The sequence below is a fragment of the Capricornis sumatraensis genome, chromosome 13 (assembly GCF_032405125.1).
Source record: "Capricornis sumatraensis isolate serow.1 chromosome 13, serow.2, whole genome shotgun sequence".
NCBI lineage: Eukaryota > Metazoa > Chordata > Mammalia > Artiodactyla > Bovidae > Capricornis > Capricornis sumatraensis.
In genome coordinates this window covers 74,101,448-74,118,344 of record NC_091081.1, presented here as the reverse complement: position 1 = coordinate 74,118,344, position 16,897 = coordinate 74,101,448, and the positions used below count along the sequence as shown (strand labels likewise).

Genomic DNA, 16,897 nt, shown 5'->3' with positions numbered 1-16,897 from the left:
AGTCCCTTGAACTCCTAGGAGACCAAGCCAGTCAATCCTAAGGGAAATCAATCCTGAATATTCATTAGAAGGACTGTTACTGAAGTTGAAGCTCCAATACTTTGGCCATGTGATGCCAAAAGCCAACTCACTAGAAAAGACCCTGATGCTGGTAAAGATTGAGGGCAACAGCAGAAGGGGACAACAGAGGATGAGATGGTAGAATAGCATCACTGACTCAATGGATATGAGTTTGAACAAACTCTGGGAGATAGTGAAGGACGGAGTTGACTGGTGTGCTGCACGCAGTCCATGGGGTCACAAAGAGTCAGACAGGACTTAGCAACTGAACACAAGTTTCTCTGAAGGTGGAGATAAAGTGATTGGCTGAAAGGTCAGAAAGGGGTATGTGGCTAGCTTGAGGACAGTGGTGCAAGTCTGAAATAACTAACGTGAAGAGTAAGAGAACTGAAGTGGGACATGCAGGAAAATATGTGTCAGGTGGGGAGATACGCAATTGTGCATCAGTCTTCAAGGTGGTGTGATTTTTTTTTCCCCCTATGGCATTCAGCAATCTGGGAGCAGCCAGTCTGTGATAGAAGCTATTATTTAGGAAGGAAGAAGCTATTATTTAGGAAGAATACTACTTAGGAAGAATGGAAGCTATTATTTAGGAAGAACATTCTTATCACTATTCTCAGTGAGATAGCACTGAGGATCTATCTCGGTTTGTTCCTGCAAATACTGTGACATAATCTGTTAATAAAAATTCAGCAGGTGTGTGTGTGTCTGCACTGTGTGGCTTGTGGGATCTCAGGTCCCCTACCAGGGACTGAATCCAGAATCCTAACCACTAGGCTACCAAGGAACTCTTTTTTTTTTTTTTCTGAAGATTCTTAATCATCTACTATAAGCCAGACATTGCCCTAGCCAAATGGAGGAAGTATGTAACTTTATATTATTTACCTACTGGGCAAAGTGAAAGTCGCTCAGTAGCGTCCGACTCTTTACGACCCCATGGACTATACAGTTCATGGAATTCCCTAGGCCAGAATGCTGGAGTGAGTGCCCTATCCCTTCTCCAGGGGATCTTCCCAACCCATTAATTGAACCAGGATCTCCTGTATTGCAGGCAGATTCTTAACGGGCTGAGCTATCAGGGAAGCCCAAAAGAGGGCAAAGAGACAGCAAATACATAATGTCGAGAAGTAGTCTTCATGTTGTTCCCTTCTGTGTAATTCTCTCTCCCCTCCAAACCTTTCAACTCACAGTTATCAAATTAATCTTTCCATTTCTTTATATATTATGCATTCATTTGAACTTTGAATGGTTCCTTGACACCTACTGAATAAAATTTGAACTCTACTGTAAGTGCTTACCTTTTTAACCTAATTTTTGTTAACTTTCCTGTATGTATCTTATGATCCTACTGAATCAATGTCACCATACACCAGGAAAAACTCATCTCAAGTTGCTCTGAGTCCCAGTTTGGATACGATCATTTTAGAGGGGTGGAGGTTGTAGAAACCACACTGTAAAAGAAGAAATGACTAGTGTAGTAGTCATGAAGGCGGAACACAAATATGTTTCTCAATGTCCCATCACTTTGAAGTCAGCCTTGGCCACATGACTTGCTCTGGCCAGTGAAATGTGGGCAGAGGTGGCACATCTCATACCCAGGCAGAAGTTAGACAAATTATCTCGTTTTCTGTTTTCAACTGTTCAATGTCCCCAGTGCCTGCCTCCACTCTACATGAACATACAGAGGAAATGAGAAGAAAATATTTCCTGGTGTTTGAAACCTCTTCAATGTAGAGGTTACTACAGAATACTCTTAATGACTAAAACAACAACAGAATACTCTAGTCTCCCCAGATTAGTACAAACAGTAAGAAACAGTAGTGTAAGCCACTAGTTGGATGGGATTTTTAAATTAACTTCATTGAGGTATAAATTATGTACAGTAAAATGTACCCATTTTATGTGTACTGTTCAATGAGTTTTAATGAACATACACACCACCTTAGCCACTGTACTAATTGAGATATAGAACATTTCCATCACCTGAAAAACACTTCCTCATGCCTTCTGGTAGTCTAATCTTTCCCCTCATTTCTCCCAGCCCCCAATCCAGCCTCTTTCTGTTAATATAGGCTAGTTTTGCCTGTTCTTGAATTTTATATAAATGATATCATGTAATATGTATTCATTTCGTGCCCTCTGAGAAGTTTTAAAACTAAACTATAAATTGCCTGTATAATTCAACATACCTTTTCACTCAGAAAAAAATGAAGTTTAATTCAGTCCAAGGCAATTAATCTGTACCTCATTGAATTATTGCTTCATTTCAAAAAGATACACTGTATCTTCTTATACTAATTATACTTTAACATTACAATACAGTTTACATGCATCATAGCAAAACTTTTTTTCTACTTGAGAATTTTACAAGACTAAGCTTCATGAAACATCCTATTTTGTTGACCATGTATAAACTCAATGCCTACAGTGCCGCCTGGCACATAAGTACTCGATTAATAAACATCTGTGGACTGAATGGATGTATTTCCTTTGAATTGCCTTTATATAAGTCTGTGTTAAATTAGGGGATGTAAAATCAGTATGTTAAATATTTTTAAAAGCAGGGATGCTTTAAAATCAGAATTTTAATTACCAAGCTCTTCTAGAGGAAACCGCGTCTTAAGTGCGTCTATTTCACCTTAGGTGAAGGAAAAGCCTGGAGATTAAGGCTGGAGGAAGCCTGTCCACAAGTACTAACTGTCCATTACGTGTATTTCTGTTCATCGTGGAACATCATAACTGTGTTTGTAGTTTGGTTGCATTAAAACATTGACCAAAAAAAGAAAATAAAATTTCACTAGCATTGTGTCCGAATATCTTTGGTCACTCATTCTCTATTTTACAGTATTCATGTCATATCGCTAGAAGCGCCGCAGCCAAATTCTGAGTGTTTGGTTCTAAAACCGGATTTGTCATAAACGAACTGTATGACCCTTGACATTCACCAGTAAAATGGAAACTCTAATCTCCTAACCTCTGAGCAGCGTGATGAAAATCAAGTGGGAGGAAAAGTGAGCAAAGCATTTCAGAAAACATCGGGGAACTGGAAGCGGTAGTACTTATTTGACTTACTACCACCCATCGGCGTGACCTGTCCGCAGGGGACGCGGTGCCCGGGACTGCGCAGGCGCACCCGTCGGCCCCGCCCACACAGTCGGTCCCGCCCACCTCCGTCCGCCCCGCCTAGCCGGCGCCCGGCGCGCGCACGCCGCCTGGCGTCCTCGCTCCCGGGGCGTTGCCCCGCGTGTGCTGGAGTCACCGAGGCCAGCCTTGGCACCGGAAGTGACCCTGGCGGGTCTGCCTTCAAAGTCTGGGCTACTTGAAGCAGCATCTGGGGCTCGTGACGGTTGGACCAGACAGTGCTAGGTCCGTGAGCAGACAGCAGGGTGGCTGGGGCAGAACAGGGCAGGGCCCTCCTTCCTCGCTGCCCGGAACCCCGCTCGGCTCTCCCCCTACGCCCGGCAGTGGGCGGTTTCCCGAGAGCCTCTGCGCCGCAGGTGAGTGTCGCGGGGATCCCAGACCCCCGTGATCAGGGCTCGGAGGGACTCGGGAGCCTGTGATGCGATCCCGCTGCGCATTCTGCTTGTGAGCCTGCCGGTGCCTGTGCCGAGGTTCTAGGTCCTCGCTGTTGTCGCTGACACCTGTGGCTCTGGTGGCGGTCCTCCTACCTGAGGAATCCTGTCTGGCCGGAGACTTTTGGGGGCCCCTGACGATCCCATTCTAGGCCTGTGTTGTTAGAGACGTCTCCGGTCGACGAACCTGTTTTTATTCGTTTTTTTGACACGTTCCCCGCCCGAAACCCTCTCCCTTGGGGGGGGGCGCAGGGAAGCAAAAACCTTGACTTTGGGGATTGCATTTTGTTAGGTAGCTGTGATATTGTTAAGGATGTTATTTCGTACTTATTTTGGAGCTGGGCATCCTACAGGAGGCTAACGACTCTTTTTGTTTGTTTCAAGTTGGTACCTTTTAGAAAAAGTATCGCTCGAAACTTTGTTTCATATTGTGTATTACGTGCTGATAAAGTTAGAGATGGACGTGGATCCTTAATGCCTTGTGGGGGATAGACTCAAGCCCTCATTTACTCAAAAATAATTTTCTCTTTTAAGTGCCAAGTGCCATTTTTATATCAGCTACTAACTTCTGATAACACTGCTGCACCTCTCTCTTTTGAAAGCACTCATGTATGTCTTCCTCTTTGAAATCAGATCCTTAGGTACTGCTGAGTACATTCTTAATATTTTAGAATGTGTGCGATATATCTTTGCCACATAGTCACAATGCTAGAACACCAAGGTATCAAGAAAGATTCTTGTGATGTTCATGCAGGCCAAAATATCTCAGTGTGCAGTCCTGTTTTCTTTTCCAAAGGAGATGGTTTTTGTAATCAGTGAGTTCTCACACAAAGAAACAGTGGCAAAACTCTTTGTCTTGCATTATTAATACAAGTATTAACTTGTGACTTGTTTCATGCCTTAAAAAAAAAAGAGGTAGTGCCAATCAACGTGTTTTTTTTATTCATGTTTTCCTTTACTTTTCTTTCAATGCCAGTCAACTTTCCAACATTCTTAGACTATGAAAAGCTATATAAAGATCCTTTATGGCATTAGTTATTCAAGTAGCTTTTACATTTTAAAGATTCAGTGCTAGGTCCATAGTCTACAATGGATTCTGTGTCTTATTTTGAAACTGGTATCACAGTTCTGACAAATACTAAGGATTAGAGAATCTGCTAGAATTTACTGTGTTAACAACAATGTTGAATTTTGGTTTACAACAATGGTTTGGGCTTCTTTGCTTTTTAGCTCCTTGACTGGTTTAAAAGATAGTGTGTCAAATCAGTATGGTCAATATTGATAACATGCTAAATAGGTTCTGCCTTTGGTGTTAATTGATATGGCTTGAATATGGCTTTTAAGTTACATTTTAATTGTTATATTCACTGATTTGTTTTGTTCGAGGTAAACTGAAAGTTTACCAAATACATATATATGTTTTTGTTTTCTTGACCAGGTCTCTCTTGGTGCTTTTTCTGCAATGATAACTTTTTTGTGCTTCTTGAGTATTTATCATATGATGATTATAAAGGTATGAATGTATGCCATGCTATAATTGGTCATTGGTCACTATTTATTGTGCTTATTTGTAATCATCAGTGACTGATTGTAAATTAGCATTATGGTTGCTTTCATATTCCAGTGATGAACATTCTGAAAATTGCTTCACAGTGTATTGTCACTGCTGAAGTTACACACACTCAGCTTACTGAAATGCGTGCAGGAAAATGCATAATTGAGCCTCATCTGTTTTTAATTTAGGACATTAGTTTTGCAGGTAAATATTTTTTAACATCGATACTGATTTTTTAGCCTGTGCTTAATAATGTTCAGCTCTTGTTTCCTCCTACTTAGCAAAGAAAAAAACACTGAGGCTAAATAAAATGATATCCCACTAAACTTCACGTATTTCAAGGTCTGTCTTATTTTTGTATTCAGTGCAATTCCTTGTACCTCAGTGTCTGTTCTGTAATATTTCTTGAGTGAATGACCTTTGCACATTACAGTAAAAACTGTAGTGAGAGTGGAACCCTGTCTAAGATTCCTTTAAAAATTAAGTGGGCATGGTATCTTGTTTAGGTGTGAAATTGGGAAGGTCCGGTATTTGTTCTGGAAAGAGAACAGAAATCTTAGAGCTCAGATATTTGGATCTGTAACCTTTTTCAGTCTCTTTGAATGCTTCTTTCCCTGTCTCTTTGAATGCTTCTTTCCCTAATCCTGGAGAAGTAAAGATACTTTGTCTTTTTATAGAGATACTATGGAGAAGGAAATGGCAACCCACTCCAGTATTCTTTCCTGGAGAATCCCATGGACAGAGGAGCCTGGTGGGCTGCTGTCCATGGGATCGCACAGAATCTGACATGACTGAAGCAGCTTAGCAGCAGCAGAAATACTACACAGCATCACATCAAGTTTGCTAGAAATTTTGTTGTAATACTGAGTTTTTAGTGTTTAAAATAATTTGACTCTGTTGTTCAGTTGCTAAGTTGTGTCTGACTCTTTGTGACCCCATGTACTACAGCACGTCAGGCTTCCCGTTCCTTAACTATCTCCCGGAGTTTGCTCAGACTCATGTCTGTTAAGTCGATGATGCCGTCCAATCATCTAATCCTCTGTCGACCCTTCTCCTCAGATCAATTCACTTCAGTCACTCAGTCGTATCTGACTCTTTGCAACCTTGTGGACTGCAGCATGCCAGGCCTCCCTGTCCATCACCAACCCCAGGATCCTACCCAAACTCATGTCCATTGCATCAGTGATGCCATCCAGCCATCTCATCCTCTGTCGTCCCCTTCTCCCACCTTCAGTCTTTCCCAGCATCAGGGTCTTTTCCAGGGAGTCGGTTCTTTGCACGAGGTGGCCAAAGTATTGGAGTTTCAGCTTCAGCATCTCTCCTTCCAAGTGATTTCCTTTAGGATTAACTGGTTTGATCTCCGTGCTATCTAGGGACTCTCAAGAGTCTTCTCCAACACCGCAGTTCAAAAGCCTCAATTCTTCAGGACTTAGCCTTCTTTATGATCCACCTCTCACAGCCATACAGGGAAGACTGGAAAAACCATAGCTTTGACTATGCAGACTACGGCAAACTAATGACTTTGCTTTTTAATATGCTGTCTAGGTTTGTCATGGCTTTTCTTTCAAGGAGTTTTTTCTTTCAAGTGTTTTTAATTTTGTGGCTTCAGTCACAGTCTGCAGTGATACTGGAGCCCAAGAAAATAAAATCTGTCACTGTTTCTACTTTTCCCATCTATTTGCCATGAAGTGAATGGGACCAGATGTCATGATCTTAGTTTTTTGAATGTTGAATTAAAGCCAGCTTTTTCACTCTCCTCTTTCACCCTCATCAGGAGGCTCTGTTACTTGAATTAAAATTTCATGTTGCATCTTACTTAGGTTAAATGAATGAATTGCGTCATAAACTAAAATACTCAGGACATTTAAGCAAAAGGGTGGTTCTGACAGAAAGGATCATATAAAGGAAAAACATATTTTTTATCCAGGTAAAGTACGCATAACCTATACTTACGGTTATTTTTCTTTTTAATAATCACTCTTTAAAAACCAGCAGTGTGTTTTTGGACAATCTCATTTTTATGATTTTACAATCTCATTTTCTATTAATTGAATCAATAGGTAGTGTTTTCAGTTCATTGTGGTTAAAATTTGGTCTAAGGGCTTTTTCTTCATATATGTTCATTTCTTCAAGTATTGCCAGATACTGTCAGGTAGACCCAGATTCTGTCCTCCTGAAGTGTAATTTTGGCAGTGATAAGGATATATTGTTGTTTATTGGCTAAGTCATATTCGACTCTTTGTGACCCCGTGGACTATAGCCCGCCAGGCTCCTCTGTCCATGGGATTTTCCAGGCAAGAATGCTGGTGTGGGTTGTCATTTCCTCCTCCAGGGGATCTTTTTGACCCAGGGATGGAACTTGCATCTCCAGCATTGACAGGTGGATAGGATTCTTTACCACTGAGCCACCAGGGCTTCCCAGGTGGCTCAGTGGTAAAGAATTGGCCTGCCACTGTGGGGTCGGACATGACTGAGAATGCAGGCACTAACTAAGGATATATATTTGGAAATTTAAGATTCCTGTAAACTTACAGTGTTGACATTCATTTGAGAAGAGTGTCTGAGACTTAGAGATGCTAAAAGAATTGGAAAATTTATTCTTTGTTTGACATTTAAATTTTCAGTGGTATTTTGATACATTTTCAGTAAGCCCATCGTTTCTTTGATAACCAAGAATTTTTAGGTCATTTTTAATGTGGCCTTGGGTTGACTTGACATTTATTTGTTAGGAAATTCCCATTCATTAACTCCTTAGGAATTTTATCTGAGTAGATAGAAGTATCCATAACACAGAACCTTCAAAGAAGGCCTGGAGTGACTTCTCTGAGTTTTGGGACAGTGAACCCTGGCCCTCAGAAAAACAAAAGGGCAATAATTAAGACTTTTTTTTTTAAGTCGGGGGGTGGAGTGGGATGGGGAGGATGAAAGAGCCAGAGTCAGTTTGCTGTCCATGCCCACAGGATGTTTTCTAACAGCTTCTAACAGGCCCCCCTGCTGTGCTGTGCTGGGTGTCACTCTGGGGCATATGTAGCTTCAGGGCCAAGCAGTCCCACAGTTGTGGTGGGGATGGGTTGGGGATCAGGGAGTGTGAGCGTGCTGAGGCTATGAAACTGGACAAAGGTGAGACATCTTAGTAGTGAGACAGAACCTGGCAGCACTCATTCATTCCAAGACTTCCCAATGTCTGCTGTGTGAGAGGCCGCGTGGTGCTGGGGATATATGCATAAAATAACAGCCATGTCCCTGACCTGGAGCTTTTATTCAGGTGGAATATTATCTGTGGTCATGACTCCAGAAAGTCATGGGATTTTTTTTTCTTCCTTTTCTTTTGTACCGCAGATGATCAGTCTTGAATTACTTATAGAGTCAGTTCATAGCTGTATTGCTTCATAACAAATTACCCCAAAACTAAATGGTTTAAAGCAGCAAGCATTTATCATCTCAGTTTGTTTAGGCTCTGGGTATAACTTAGCTGGGTGCTTCTGATTCAGCGTCTTTCACAGGCTGTAGTCAAGGTACCAGTCAAGGCTGCAGTTATCTCAAGGGTCGGCTGAGGAAAGATCCACTTCCCCGCTCCCTCACGGCGTCGTTGGCAGGATTCAGTGTCTCTGGACCATTGGACTGAGGGCCTCAGTTCCTCTGTTGCCCTTGGGCTTCCGTCAGATCTTTGCCTCATGAGGCTATGTATGGTCAGCTCACAGCATGGTAGCTGGGCTTCCTTTGGAGTGGTCCAGCCAGAGAGCAGAAGACGGTGAGCAAGGCAGAAGTCACAGTGTAATCTCAGAAATGACACTTCGTTATTTTTGTGTATTCTGTTTGTTACAGGCTCACGTTCAGGGGGAGATGATTACACAGGGGTATGGGCACCTGGAGGCAGAGGTCATTGAGAGCCATCTTACAGGCTATCTGTGATTACTGATGGGCACAAGGCACTTCTTTTGTTGTAGTTATTTAACCCTAACTCTACCCTTCACGCTCTTTATCCACTCATATTTCCCTATCTTACCCTCCATAGGCACTGTAATATATTTATTTTCTTGGATGTGTATGTATCCTTTGAAAAAGTGTTTTATATACCACATATAAACATAGCATACTTTTAAGTTTATAAAATGATATTGGGGATTTAGACCTTGTTCTGTGTCTGAGTTGTTGTTTTTTTTTTCTTCACCCAATCCTGTATTTTTTGTTTGTTTTTTGGCCGAGCAGCTTGTGGGATCCTAGTGCCCTGACTAGGGACTGAATCCCTAGGCCCTCGGCAGTAAGTGTCAAGTCCTAACCACTGGACTGCCAGGAAATTCCCTTAACCCTGTATTTTGATGATATATCCATGTTGCTGTTTGTACATTTTCTTCATTGCTTCCCATCTGCTACATAGTATTTGTTAGTGCATGCAACATACTTCCTTATCTTTTCCCTAGCAGGAAATAGATTACCTCCAACTACTGGATATCTCAAAGTTTTGTCATTAACATCCGAAAACAAGTTCGTTGGTGGGTCTGTGTGAAACTTCGCCTGGAGTATTTATAGAAAAGTAGGGTGGCAGCATCATAGGATAGCTGCGTACATAATTTCTCTTAAGTACTACCAGATCGCTCTCCAAAATGACTGTAGGAGTTTTTGCCCACAAATTGTATGTGAGGGGATGTCTTTTTCCCCAAATTCTTGCCAGTACTAATTTTTTTTTAATCTAGTAAATGTAAAAGAGATCTCTCACACTTTATTTGCATTCTTCTATTACTAGTATCTGTACTTGTTAACCATTTGGGTTTCCCCTTCATAAATGGCAGTTTATGTGCTGTTCGTTTTTTGTATGAAATTCTTTTGTCCGTTAGTGTGAGGCGTTATAAGGTGGATTTGCTGATCTTAGATTATCCTCGCATTCCTGGGATAATCCTTCTTGATCGTGGAGTATATGTGTGTGTGTTGTGCACGTGCATGCGTGTCCTTGTTGATACATTGTTAATTAGCTAATGTTTTATTTAAGATTACCACATCATGGTCTTAAGTGAAATAGGCTTTGTATTGTTCTTAATTAGTTTTCAAAATTGAGGTGGTGGCTTCCTGGCGACTTTGCTGGTAAAGAAACCACCTTCAGTGTGGGAGGCGCAGGAGATGTGGGTTCAATCCCTAGATCAAAAATATCCTCTGGAGAAGTGAATGGCAACCCACTCCAGTATTCTTGCCTGGAGAATTCCATGAACGGAGGAGCCTGGCTGGCGTCAGTCCATGGGGTCACAAAGAGAGACTAACACTTTCACTTTCTACCTCATAAAAAGTTGATCAGTTTCCCCTTATTTTCTGGACCAATTTTTATGTCATTGAAATTATCTGCTGTCTGGAGGGTAAGTAAAAACCCACCTATGAAAACCCCGTATCCATATATCCACATGTTACTAAGTACAAAGACTATGCTTGGTTTTTGCATCTGGAAAGTTTCAGGGAAGGTACAGTTAGCATTTATTGAAGACCTACTCTTTGCCAAGTAGTGTGCTGGCTACTTTAAATAGTCATGTATTCCTCATAGTGCAACTCTTGGAAGTATGGTTACTCAGGAAGTCCCTGGTAGTCCAGTGGTTAAGACCACATTTCCACTGCTGAGAGCCTAGGTTCAATCCCTGTTGGATTGAACCGCACGCAAGTTGTGTGGTGTGGTTAAGAACAAAAAAGAAGTAGTAACAATCCCAATTTACAGATTTAAAAACTAAGGCTCAGAAAAGATAAAGGACTTGACAAAGGTGGCAGGATTACAGTTCTACCAAGATTCTCCTAACATCAAAACATGTGTTTTCTCTGTTTCACACTGCCTTCCAAGAAAAGCATCTAACATTCTACATTTGTTCTGCAGATATTCCATAAGACTTGTATTTCATGCACTGAAGTTACCAACTTTGATCTTTTCCTGCTCTCAGAGATTCAAGGTGGACAAGTGCCTTGAGATGAAGGCCCCCAGTCAAGTACCGGGAGACTTTAGAAGAGGGAGGGCTTATTCTGAACTGACAAATTTGGAAGGTAGACATACTGGGAAAATTGCTACTGATCTGAGTGGGACTTTGACACATAGGTAGGGTTTGACTGTGGGAACTAAAAGAAATTTCTCTGAAGGAGTGGAAATTATCATAAGCAAATGTACAGAGATAGAAAATGTAATGTGTGTGAAAGCAAGCTTCTTCAGGGATCCTTGGAAAGTATGTTTTTAAAAAACTCTCTGTAGTACTTATTTTTAAAAGACTTAATATGAAATGTTTCTTTCTTTTTTAGCTTGTAATTGAGCATGAGTCTTCTTATGATTAGTGAGAATGTAAAGTTGGCCCGTGAATATGCATTGCTGGGAAATTACGACTCTGCAATGGTCTATTATCAGGGAGTTCTTGACCAAATGAACAAGTATCTGTACTCAGTCAAAGATACATACCTCCAGCAGAAATGGCAACAGGTAAGATTCATGACTGCTGTTTGTTTCAGTGGTTTAGAATACTCAGATTTAAACAGATAGTGCTTTTGCAGCTATGCATTAAGACTGTATAATTTATTATATGGATTTGTATATAATGTTACTTAAAACAATGTGTCATATTCACCATTATCAGTATGATGAGTTCTACTTAGTTATTCTAATTTTTGGAATCTAATAGGAATGGTTTTGAAATTTTTTTCTAGATCACATTTTGACCTGGTAAAATTAGAATTGACTTTATTAAGCCATTGTTGAAACTGCAAATGACACCTGAATCTCACATGTACCGTATTCCCTATAGAACATCATGAATCAGACCATACTTGAATCCCATGTGAGGAATTTTAGCCGCTGAGGAGCAGTAGAAATTTATGGGCTTGCTAAGTTGCTTCAGTCATGTCTGACTCTTTGCGACCCCATGAACTATAGCTCACCAGGCTTCTCAGTCCATGGAATTCTCCAGGCAGGAATACTGGAGGGGGTTGCCATGCCCTCCTCCAGGGGATCTTCCCGACCTAGGGATGGAACCCAAGTCTCCTGCGGCTCCTGCATTGCAGGTGGATTCTTTATCACTGAACCATGAGGGAAGAAATTTATAGGTAGAAACTATAGAACTTACATGTCCAATTGGATGTGTCATTTATAATAAGATTCAGCAATGTCCCAGGAGAGAAATGTTATAGAAATTAATAGTCTTTTTGAGCTGATCTTCTACATAGAATATTACCCTCAAGTTCTACTAAACTGCCTTTTAAATAATATTCCATATGTGTCCTTAATTTCTTTAACAGAAAAATAGTCTACCTCTTTGAACTTAACCTCTTTCCTTAAATCTGCCTCTTCATATTTTACATAAGAAGGGGAAAATATTTTGTAAATTTGCCACTGAAAGACTTTTAAGACCTTTTGTTCTTAGGCCAGCAACTTTTACTTAAGAAGTCTAAAGTTTTTTATAAGAATATTTAAATTGGAAATTCCCTAGCTATCCAGTAGTTAATATTCCACATTTCCACTGTAGGGGACACAAGTTCAATCCCTGCTGTGGGAACCTGCAAGGTATGTGCTATGGCCAAAAATAAATAGAAATAAAAGATTGAGTGTATTTTTTAAAATCTTCATTGAATTTGTTACAACACTGCTTCTGTTTTATGTTTTGATTTTTTGGCCCCAAAGCATGTAGGATCTTAACTCCCCAGCCAGGGACTGAACCTGCACTCCTGTACCCCCTGCGTTGGAAAGGGAAGTCTTAACCACTGGACCACCAGGGAAATGCCAAGATTAAATGTGTTTAAAAAACAAAGCAGAGAAAAAGAAAGGATATTTAAATCATTTAGTTTTAAAACCAAAGATTGCTAGCTTCATTTCTTTCATATATGTATGTGTGTATATATATATGAAATAGATATCATTTTAAAGTTGTCAAGGCAGCTTTAAAAATATATATATATAGGTTGTATGTAAATTGAGCCATTTATTTTCTGAAGCTTTTTTTTTCAACCTGTGGGATGCATTCCATTAGTGAATTGTGAAATTAGTCAATTCGGATGAGCGTTTTTAAAGTCAGTTAAGTAGCATAAGAACCATCAAAGCACAACTTGCAGAAGTAATATTTTTACCAAACTTTGAAGGTACAGCTAACTTTTAAATTTGTTATGCACTTTGATTTATAATGCACATCGTTATAAGTCAGTAACAATGGCCTAATTAGCCAGAACACTTAATTCATTTTATCGGAATTAATTTTGTAATTAAAAATAAAGAATTTATGAACCATTATTAAAATTTCAACAAAACATTTTGGTATGGTTTCCTGGATATCTGATGTCAAAATGGAGGCTTCTAGCATTCTTAATCGGAGAAAACAATGGCAACCCACTCCAGTACCCACTGGAAAATCCCATGGACAGAGGAGCCTGGTAGGCTTCAGTCCATGGGGTCACTGAGTCGGACACAACTAAGGGACTTCACTTTCACTTTTCACTTTCATGCATTGGAGAAGGAAGTGGCAACCCACTCCAGTGTTCTTGCCTGGAAAATCCCAGGGATGGGGGAGCCTGGTGGGCTGCCGTGTGTGGGGTTGCACAGAGTCGAACACAACTGATGTGACTTAGCAGCAGCAACAGCAGCATTCTTAATAAATGGCCCAACTTAATTTGGCAGTGATTTATTAGTTATAGAAATTTAAAGAACCATATTCTCCTTTGAAATTAGGTTTGGCAGGAAATAAATGTGGAAGCGAAACATGTTAAGGATATCATGAAAACACTAGAGAGCTTTAAACTAGACAGCACTCCATTAAAAGCCGCACAACACGAGCTTCCAGCGTCTGAGGGAGAAGTCTGGTCCTTGCCCATACCTGCCGAACGAAGGTAAGTGGAGGCTCTTTAAGAAGCAAACCGACACAGAGAACTGACTACATTGGTCATGTCTAGGAGGAGAACTGAGGGGCTGAGAGACAGGAATGGGAGAGGGTTTGTTTTTTTAAATACCGTTTATAACTTAAATTGTGTATTTTGTGATTCTGTGACCCATTTCAGTAAATGAAATTTAGGTAGACATATTCTTTTGTGAATGAGCTCAAAGTAGTAGAGATATACCTTTTGGAAGGAACATGGGGATGGAGATTGAAATATCTGGACTGTAACTCTATCTTTGCCACTATCTGTAGCTTTGGGAAAAGCATATAACCATTCTATACCTCAGATTTTGTTACGTAAACTGAGGAAATTAGACTGAAACAGTAGTTCTCAAAAAGCTATCACAGAACACTGCTGTTTATCAGGCTACACTGCTGCTAAAATTGAAAAGTGGGCTTTTTAGTTAACAGGAAAAAAAGATAAAATATTCTCAATTGTAGGTTTTATTCTGACATTTTTATTTCCAGATTCCTATTACCTGGTGCCAGCAAGTGAATGATTAGTGAAAGTTTATATTTACTGAAATGCTCAAAAGAGCAATTATGCTTAGATCCACTGCATATTTTTTTAACTGACAGGAGTGCAAGTGGATGTCATTTATCTGTTTTACTCACACAATAGATTTCCTAGTTTGTATAGTGTGTTTAAATATATTAGTGTATAATAGTGGAGAAGGCAATGGCAACCCTCTCCAGTACTCTTGCCTGGAAAATCCCAGGGATGGAGGAGCCTGGTGGGCTGCAGCCCGTGGGGTCACACAGAGTCGGACACGACTGAAGCGACTTAGCAGCAGCAGCAGCAGTGTATAAATAGCATTCTGCAAAGAACAGTGACTTTCAGTTTCTTTGCCCCTTAACCAGTTTGAGAGCCTTGCATTAAAACATTGCTCAGGTGCTTTTTAGACGTTTAAGATTCTATCATTGCAACTGTTACTCTCATAACTGTTATTTTATGACTGTTTATTTATGACTCATGTGGTTCTGAGCACTAATATAGAATACACGTTATTTTATTTATTTTTCACAATAAGCCTTCCAAATAATTAATTATATTTTCTCTGTGTTTCAGCTAAGATAGTTGAGATACAGTGAAGTTAGGTAACTTTTCCCCATTATCAAAAAACTAGTACCTGGCCGAGTTAAGATTTGAACCCGATGTGTGTGGTTACAAAGCTAGCACTCGCTGCCATATTGGTCATTCTCACACTCTAGCATACATAAAGATCTCTTGGGGAGCTCATTCGGAATGTGGATTCTGGGATTTCACTCCCAGAGAGTCTGGTATAATAGCAGGGGAGCCCAGGAATCTGCAGGCAATTCTAATCCAAGTGGTTGGTGGATCACACTTTAAGAAGTACCGTACCGAAGTGTTTCTCCTCCAGTTTAGTTAGGGTTGACTAATTGGTCATTGATTGTTTTTAGCCACTTTCATTTTCTTCAGCTCCAGATAAAAGTACTAATATTCTGTTATTGACGGTGATACCTTCTGAATATTTACTACATTTTACCCTTACTCTTAAGTACTTTTATATATGTGTGTGTGTATTCTGTTTTATTTTAGAATTCACTAAAAAAAAAAAAAAACCCTCAAAACTACAACAGTAGGCTCATTAAAGAAAAACAGGAAAATTCATAAAAGTAGAGGTGAAATCATACAGTCATCCTAGTGCAACTTCTAGCCCTTTATACACTGTTTATTCTCATAGTTGTAGTTGTGTTATACCCATAATATATAACTTTGTTTCATTTTTTTTTTAATCCTAATAGTAGACGATTGCAGAGAAGGCAATGGCACCCCTCTCCGGTACTCTTGGATGGAGGAGCCTGGTAGGCTGCAGTCCATGGGGTCGCTAAGAGTCAGACACAACTGATGTGACTTAGCAGCAGCAGTAAACAATTGCTGTACATTTACTGTGTTGCTGAGTACCATGGCAGTTGCTTTACATATATTATTTAATCCTCAAAACAGACTTAGAAGCTAGGTACTAAACTGTTAGCCCCAATTTCTGATGAGGAAACTGAAGCTTAGATAGGTAAAGTAACTTGCTCTTTATAGTTACCTAAACATAGGTAATTTATAAGCCATCTTAGACCCTATTCTTTGCTGTTTTTAAAGGGTTGTGTGCTGTACTTTTAAGGGATATAACCTACAATAGTTAACCCCTTTTTTCTTATTATAAATAAATTGAAAATTTTTCCACATCTATGTTTACTTTTTCTTAATTTCCAAAGTAGAACTAATAAAAGATGAGTGAAGTTGTGTTTTTATTTAATCTTGCCTATAAATATGTTTTACTCCTGCTTAACTTTCTTTTTATCCCTCCTTCTGGAGAATCATCATTTGGCCCTTGTATTAGTCACTCTGGCTGCCGTAAAAAAATGCCACAGACTGGGTGACTTAAACAACAGAAACTTATTTCTCAGTTCTAAAGCTATAGAAAGTCCAAGCTTAAGGTGCGAGCCAGTTTGGTTTCTGGTGAAGAGTCTTCCTGAGCAGCTGACCTCCTCTCTGCATTCTCACATGGCAGAGGGAGCAGCAAGCTCTCTGGTGTCTCTTAATAAGGACACTAATTCTTAGATCAGGACCTCACCCTTATGACCTTATTTAACTTGAGTTACTTCCTTACTCTAAATGATCACACTGGGGTTTAGGAATTCAGCATGAGTTTTGGAGGAATACAAAAATTCAGTCTGTAACAGCACCATAACTCCTTTCTCAGTTAAGAACTTTCCAGTGAATAGATGTGCCCAGTGATTATTCAGGTGATTTCAGATTTAGTGAACTGTTTGATTGCCACAGTCTTAACAAGAGGAGGCAGAAGGTTTCTCTCTTTGGG

The 16,897-nt window shown here is 40.0% G+C and overlaps 1 protein-coding gene across 2 annotated transcripts in view; it reads left to right on the top strand.

Annotated features, from left to right (window-relative positions):
- The first annotated feature begins 3,365 nt into the window (after nucleotides 1–3,365).
- Nucleotides 3,366–16,897, top strand: part of KATNA1 (katanin catalytic subunit A1) — a 32,490-nt gene continuing 18,958 nt past the window's right edge. The window contains exons 1-4 of one of the 2 annotated variants that reach the window (XM_068985157.1): nucleotides 3,366–3,557; nucleotides 11,100–11,199; nucleotides 11,449–11,623; nucleotides 13,856–14,013. In XM_068985157.1, the coding sequence (XP_068841258.1) occupies nucleotides 11,462–11,623; nucleotides 13,856–14,013 (320 nt within the window). In that variant the 5' untranslated portion in view covers nucleotides 3,366–3,557; nucleotides 11,100–11,199; nucleotides 11,449–11,461. The remainder of the gene's footprint in view (nucleotides 3,558–11,099; nucleotides 11,200–11,448; nucleotides 11,624–13,855; nucleotides 14,014–16,897) is intronic. The other variant, XM_068985156.1, reaches the window with a different exon arrangement.